The following is a 7,451-nucleotide window of genomic DNA, read 5'->3' as shown; positions in this document are numbered from 1 at the left end:
AAAGAAACATTTAGAATATATTAAACCAGAGATACATTCATACACCTGAATATCAGCGTTTAGGGCTTAACTAATACAAATAACGAGTGGTAACTCAGCTAATCTAATAGGGAAACGTACAAACAACACATGCATATATCAGATATATTTGTAACTGATTAATTATTGTCTAAATAATGAAAAGGTCTTTATGTGTGCGTGTGTGTGTTATGTGAGCCTGTGGTAGTTTGCTGGTCAGCCAGGCCCATCGGTGCCTGGCACCGGGGGGGATTTATCACCCATATAAATGTAAAGTCTGTGACCAGGACTGTAATTTATATGCAAATGTCAAAGGCTAAAAGGGGTCTCTTAAGCCATAAACCCCAAAGACCATGCATGATTTTACGCAAACGCTACAGTATCATCATATTGGATCCATGCATTTTCTCTTAAAGTGACCGCACCTATTTTACCAGCTGCTGCCGGTGTCCTTAATGTTAATCCAAAAAAAAAGAGAGAGAGAAAATCACTCACTCACTTTTGTAGCTTTAACGGTGACTGTTTTTCACTGATAAACATATTTGTGCTTGAACACCTACAAACCTAAAAGTCTAAAGCATTGTTTAGTTTGTATCTTTGTATCTTTATGTGCTATAACTTGCTTATAAGTAAATCAGTTGTCTTTAATAGTGTTAAAGATGTTTATATTTGTTAGACTAGTAGTTTTTGCTGTGGTATCGAAATTGTAATTGAGAATAGTAAAACTGAAATGTTAAAACTTTTGGTGTCATATAAGCTTATTTTTATCTCACAATGAATGTAAAATGTATTATTTGAGTAAGTGGTTTAAATGATGTTTATGCTAAAAAATACTAATTAAGAAAATGTCTTGAAGCTGGTTAGACCAGGTCCAAGATGGTCAAGCAGCTTAGAACAGTTATTGTGTTACAGTTTAAGTTGGATATTCCATCAAGGTCATATATAAATAATAATAATAATAATAAAATTATCTGGAGCCTCGAAATGGAAAGCAATGTATTGAAACTGTTATTTATGAAACAGGAGAAACACCTGGGCCAAGGCACCTGCACAAACATATATTCTGGGAAGCTGAATTTGAGAAATGAGGATGATGATGGTTATTCAGGCCATGAGGTGGTGGATGTGGTTCTGAAGGTGCTGGCAGCAGGACACATTTCTGTAAGTGGCACCACATCTATTGATACATACAGTAGGTAGATAACTCTACTGCTAATTGCCTTCACAAATCCTGCTCTACTGCTCTTAGGCCTTCCTGGACACAGTCAGTGTAATGCAGCAGATTTCACATAAAAACATGGTTCTGATGTATGGCGTATGCATGCACAGCATGGACAGTAAGTGTGCCCACTCCACCAGACAGAAATGCAACAATACTTATTTGTATTTGTAAAGAAATTAAAGAAATAGTTGACCTTTGACTGCAGATGATCTCATGTCTCATTGCTGTTGTTCTGTCAGTCATTATGGTGGAGGAGTTTGTTCAGCACGGCCCTCTGGATCTGTTCATGAGAAATCATCGCTCTGAACTCACGCCCTCCTGGAAGTTCCAAGTTGCGGAGCAACTTTCCAGTGTCCTCAGTTATTTGGTACAATATTTAAGTTTGAACTTGACCTTGTTTCACCCTTGTTTACATTTTGTGAAATATTTACAACTTATGGGTCAGTGATTTTATGACTTGAAATAAAATGTGTATTTAAGGTGTAAACATCTTAAATATTCATTAAACATAGATATTTAAGAACACATTTTAGTTCAGAATCAGTTATTTCAGTATTATTTAACCATAATAATAATGTAGTATTTATTAGTATTTTGAATTATCTTTTATTTTTATATTTTCAGTTCTTTGTTGTTTTTTTAGTTTGTTTTAGTAATTTTTTGTGTGATTTTTGTCATTAGTATTATATATTACATATATTTTTGTTTAGCTTATGTTTTTTAGTTTAAGCTTACCATGTACTGTAAGGTGTACAAATATTTAGCATATTAAATCTTTTTTATTATAATTATTTTTTAATAACAAAGAAACAATAATGCAAGATTACGACAAACTGAATTTCAGCCTTTTAAAGACACTGGACAGTTACACAACCTAGTGATTTTTTTAAAGGTCAGCAAAAAGTATCAAAATTAATTTAGAAATTTTAATTCAGAAGTCAGTTCATCATAGAACAAGTGTTTTCAAATCGGTGTCTGTATGAACGGCATTTTAATGTATTTTTCAATTGCTGAGTAACAGATTCAGACAAATGAGATGTTTACTGTAATTATTCATGTTATTCATGTATCACAACAATAACGTGGCAATTATCAAGTATCCATTTTCCAGGGGATAATTTGATATCCTGCTTTACTCATAAAGTACATATATAATTCAGAACTCTCTAATGGGATGTTTGAGGCAGAAAAATAGGACTCTGTCTTATTTTCTCTCTTTCAGGAGGATAAGAAGCTTGTCCATGGCTATGTCTGTGCTAAAAATGTCCTGTTGAAGCTGGATGGTCTGGAAGGACAAGGTGGTCCTTTCATTAAACTGAGTGATCCTGGACTGTCCATCGCTGTGCTCAGCCAAACAGGTAACACACGCTCATTCACACTCATCCAGAGAGCCTCTGTATAGCCTTGCACCATACAAGTGCATACTCTGGCTTGCTTAGTTGGGGACACTTCATTTCCAGCGATACCGTTGACTTGATTGCAAAGATACTATTTAAACTGAGCTGGATGTTGACATCACTGAATTCAATGATGAACTGTCTTTAACTGAAAAATTTGTGTTTACTATTGTCATTTTGCATTATTGACACTATTTTCCTAATTAATGCTGTTCAGTTGCTTTGACACAATCTGTATTGTTAAAAGCGCTATATAAATAAAGGTGACTTGACTTGACTTGACAAGTGCACAGTAACTATTTAATGACATCTATTTAACATTTAATCGAATATATTAACAGATTAATAGTAAAATAATTGAACCCCCATAATGCATTGAAAATCTGTATACTATTTTTGCATTTTTAGAACCAATCAACAACTTCTCATTAATGAGTGAATGTGAAAAAATGTCAGTTTTGAATGTTACCATATTATTACTGTTATTATTGCATTTTTATTCATTAAAAAATTGAGAAATTCTTTGAAATTTCAAATTACACATGAAGAAAAACTATGATTAATACTATAAACTGTAGTGAAATTAAAACTATTTCAATATTCATGATAAATCATTGTATATCACAATCATAAGAACATCTGATAATTCTGATCTGATAATAACCAGTACTAACGCCATTAGAATGAATGTAATCTGAATACATTTATGAAACTTGCATGTTTGTTTCTAAGAAAATAGCATCAAAACAGCAAATACTATTCTGAAATGTTTCCAGACACAATAAATTCATTTTACTTGCATAAACTTTCACTTTCAGATGAAAAAATGTGATCAATTTTGCATGCTGCAATGGTTTGTCAATAGGCGTATATATTCATATTTTTCAACAAAGTTTAGTCCCAAAAGTGTGTGAGATATGGGGAACAAGCTAAATATATTTTACAAAAGCCTTTTGGCACTAATATAACTTCATAGATCATTTTACAAAAGTATTTTTGACACCTATGGGTACTCCATACATACCAAAATGAGCCGAAAGTATAACATTTAATCTAAATGGTTATATATCTTAAAAAGTAATTGTAAAAAAATGTGTATTTTGAGGGTCTTAAAAAGTTTTGTTTCCCTACTAAAAACTTTTTTTTTTTTTATTTATTTATTTAATTTTTTTTTTTTATGTATCTCTTCCAGGTCAAAACAGACCTGAATGCATTATAAGGGTTCAATAATAATCAGTATAATGTATATTGACTTTACTAAATGACAGTTTCTGAGAGTCCATTTTGCACTACTAACACTCCTGATTGTGCCTGTGCTCAGAGTGTATTGACAGGATCCCCTGGATCGCCCCAGAGTGTGTTAAAACCCCCAAAGCGCTGAGCATTGCAGCAGACAAATGGGGGTTTGGGACCACGCTATGGGAGATCTGCTACAATGGCGAGGTGCCTCTGCGTGAAAAGAAACTCTCAGAGGTGCCTTACTCTTCTACGATGACTCTTCATTTATACTTGTCCAAAGCAGCAGTTGTTTTATTGGAATTCTTGTCCTTTGTTTCTGACTATAACACTTTTAATCTAACATCTGTGTGTGCATAAACAGAAAGAGCGATTCTACGATGTGTGCGGCACTCTGGTCACTCCCAGCATCAGTGAACTGGCTGATCTGATCTCACAGTGCATGAACTATGACCCCAGGAAGAGACCGTTCTTCAGAGCCATAGTGAGAGAGCTGGGACGCATCAAAGAGCAGCACGTGAAGGGTATCTGTCACATAATATCATACGATCATCACAAACACTAATAGTCTTTACCTCTTCTTTATGCAATAGATTTAAAAAAAATAAATAAACTTTTTGTCATCAATTACGTCAAAAAATGTAAATATTTCACCCCCCCCAAAAAATAAAGAAGGAAAATATTTTGATTTAAAAAATATGACAGTTAAAGGGAAGGTTCACCCAAAAATGAAAATTCTGTCATTAATTACTCACCCTCATGTCGTTCTAAACCCGTAAGTCCTCCGTTCATCTTCAGAACACAAATTAAGATATTTTTTGATGAATTCTGAGAGCTCTCTGACCCTCCCATAGACAGCAAGGGTACTACCATGATCAACATCCAGAAACGTAGCAAGGAGATCGGTAAAATAATCCATGTCCACGAAGCTACGAGAATACTTTTTGTACGCAAAGAAAACAAAAATAACAACTTTATTTAACAATTCGTCTCCTCCGTGTCACCCTGGTGCCATTTTGGAGAATATCCACTGAACGCAAACAGCGTATGCTATTCTGTGTCAGCTGCGTCACGCGGATGACACAGAATAGCATAGCACCAGGGTGATGCGGAGGAGACGAATTGTTGTATGAAGTCGTTATTTTTGTTTTCTTTGCATACAAATAGTATTCTCATAACTTTGTAAAATTACGGTTGAACCCCTGATTTTACATGGATTATTTTAACGATGTCCTTGCTACATTTCTGGACCTTTATCATGGTAATTACATTGCTGTCTATGGGAGGGTCAAAGAGCTCTCGGAATTAATCAAAAATATCTTAATTTGTGTTCCGAAGATGAATGAAGGTCTTACGGGTTTAGAACGACATGAGGGTGAGTAGTTAATGACAGAATTTTCATTTTTGGGTGAACTAACCCTTTAAGCACATTTACAACCTTCATTTACAAATCTCATTTTTATTAAAAATGGTATTATTTAAATTTTAAAACACAGTTTAAAGTAACCTTCATGGTTGTATTTATATACATTACTGAATTGATTGTATTTTTTTTTTGTATCTACAGTGCTTCACCTTATGGAGGCAATTCCTCCACAGGAGACTGATCCTACAGATTTCAAGAGAAGATTTCTCAAGAAAATCCGAAAACTTGGAGAGGTACTGGACTTTTCCAGGTTTATGATTGTCATGTACTGTTACTCTTCCCTAGTCAAATAAAGGAACATGTACATGATTTCTACTGGATTGTATTGGAATGTACTAGAACTATTTGGAAATGTTTTTAAAGAATTCATAGAACATAGATTTTTTTTCGAAGACATTTTAGTTCCCAATCAGTGTTATTTTACTATTATTTATATAGTATTATAGTATTTATTCATATTTAAAATAAGCTTTTATTTTTATATTTTAAGCTTTTATTTTAGTATTTTTTTGATGTCCGTTTGCCATTTGTATTTGTTAAAGATATTCTATTTATCTTTAATCTAATACAGTTTTACAGTTTATATTAAATTTAATTTCACTTAGATATTAAGGCATAATTTAATTTTATCTAATAATAAATTTTTTTGTTTATTTCAGATTTATTTATATTAACGAAAATTATTTTAATAGATTTTTGTTTTAGTTTTATTTAACAATAACAACACTATTGTTCCCAAAAGGACTATTATGATTACCAGTAACCCCAGTACAACAAAACCAGTTTACAGAAATTGTATATTATAGATTTTATAGAGATTTCAATAGGAATACAGTACAAATTCCATTACAATTTCGAACTAGTGATTCTAATTGGAAATCTGGACCAACTTGATTCATTCACAATGAAATCCCTGCATTTCCTCTCATCCCTCCTAAATCCCATAATCCCCTTGGATTAATGTGTTCTTGATTCATTATCTGCTTGTATTATTCTTTATCAATCTTGTCCAGGGTAACTTTGGGCTGGTGGAACTGTGTCTGTATGATCCTAAGGGAGATCAGACAGGTGAGCTGGTGGCTGTTAAATCTCTGAAAACGGAAAATGAGTGCAGCAACCTGAGGAAAGAGATCAGCACCATCAGAAACCTCTACCATGAAAACATTGTCAAATACAAAGGCATCTGCAACGACGAAGGCATGTCATGAGCACAGCTACAAACACAAAGGCCCTGTTTACACACAATATTTACATCGCTTTCTAATCTTGATGGCTTTTTAACTTGATAACTAAAACAAATGAATATATAGCCCATTTATATGTACTTACTGTATTATTGCTTGGGGTGAATGTGTGTCACTCAGGAGGAGCGAACATCAAACTCATTATGGAGTACTTGCCCTCTGGCAGTCTGAAAGAATACCTGCCCCGTAACAAATCCAACATCGATCAGAAGAGACTGCTGCATTATGCTCTTCAGATATGTCAGGTAATGTAGCCAATACAATAGATAACTATAGATATAGATATAGATAGCGTCACCCATTTTCACTTATATTCAGATATTTTTATTTGTTACTTAAGTTTCCAAATGCATTTTTAGACTGCACAACAGAAGCCATCACTATCACTATAACTGCCATCTTTTGGTATAAATCAGTATAAATATTGTGTGTTTGTCAGGGTATGGAGTACCTGGGATCTCAAAACTACATACACAGGGATCTGGCAGCGAGAAACATCTTAGTGGAGAATGAATCACTTGTAAAGATCGGGGACTTTGGTCTGACTAAGAGCATCAAAGATGATAAGGAATATTACAAAGTGACCGAAGAACAGGACAGTCCTGTGTACTGGTAAAGCAGCACTCATTCCTGCTTACACTCCATATTTTAATCATTATGTAAATCACTGTTTAAGCTTTTTGCTTATAAATTTGTTGAATATTTCTATAAAGGACAAATGATTTATACATCTGGAAAAGCTATTACCTTCTCCCTTTTAAATCAAACACCTACCATGATGACAATGCAACAAATTATGCTTTCTGAATATAGTACTTTATTAATTACATTTATAAAGTATGTGTGTGTGTGTATATATATATATATATATATATATATATATATATATAGAGATCTTTTGTAAAAAC

General features: G+C 33.4%; 1 protein-coding gene across 5 annotated transcripts in view; it reads left to right on the top strand.

The window, feature by feature from the left end:
• The window catches only part of LOC107681770 (tyrosine-protein kinase JAK1-like), a 24,449-nt gene that overhangs the window by 13,044 nt on the left and 3,954 nt on the right, over positions 1 to 7,451 (top strand). For all 5 annotated transcript variants that reach the window (XR_001633299.1, XM_016478092.1, XM_016478091.1 and 2 more), the window contains 10 exons: positions 1,042 to 1,179; positions 1,268 to 1,355; positions 1,480 to 1,607; positions 2,463 to 2,598; positions 3,959 to 4,110; positions 4,238 to 4,397; positions 5,441 to 5,532; positions 6,313 to 6,496; positions 6,664 to 6,788; positions 6,983 to 7,155. Coding sequence is in view for 4 of the 5 variants with exons in the window: in XM_016478092.1 (XP_016333578.1) it covers positions 1,042 to 1,179; positions 1,268 to 1,355; positions 1,480 to 1,607; positions 2,463 to 2,598; positions 3,959 to 4,110; positions 4,238 to 4,397; positions 5,441 to 5,532; positions 6,313 to 6,496; positions 6,664 to 6,788; positions 6,983 to 7,155 (1,376 nt within the window). In the remaining variant the exon portion in view is untranslated. The remainder of the gene's footprint in view (positions 1 to 1,041; positions 1,180 to 1,267; positions 1,356 to 1,479; positions 1,608 to 2,462; positions 2,599 to 3,958; positions 4,111 to 4,237; positions 4,398 to 5,440; positions 5,533 to 6,312; positions 6,497 to 6,663; positions 6,789 to 6,982; positions 7,156 to 7,451) is intronic.

This window comes from Sinocyclocheilus anshuiensis, unplaced genomic scaffold, assembly GCF_001515605.1.
Source record: "Sinocyclocheilus anshuiensis isolate Anshui unplaced genomic scaffold, SAMN03320099.WGS_v1.1 scaffold436, whole genome shotgun sequence".
NCBI lineage: Eukaryota > Metazoa > Chordata > Actinopteri > Cypriniformes > Cyprinidae > Sinocyclocheilus > Sinocyclocheilus anshuiensis.
The sequence above is the reverse complement of the archived record's forward strand: the minus strand, read 5'-3'. Positions and strand labels throughout refer to the sequence as shown.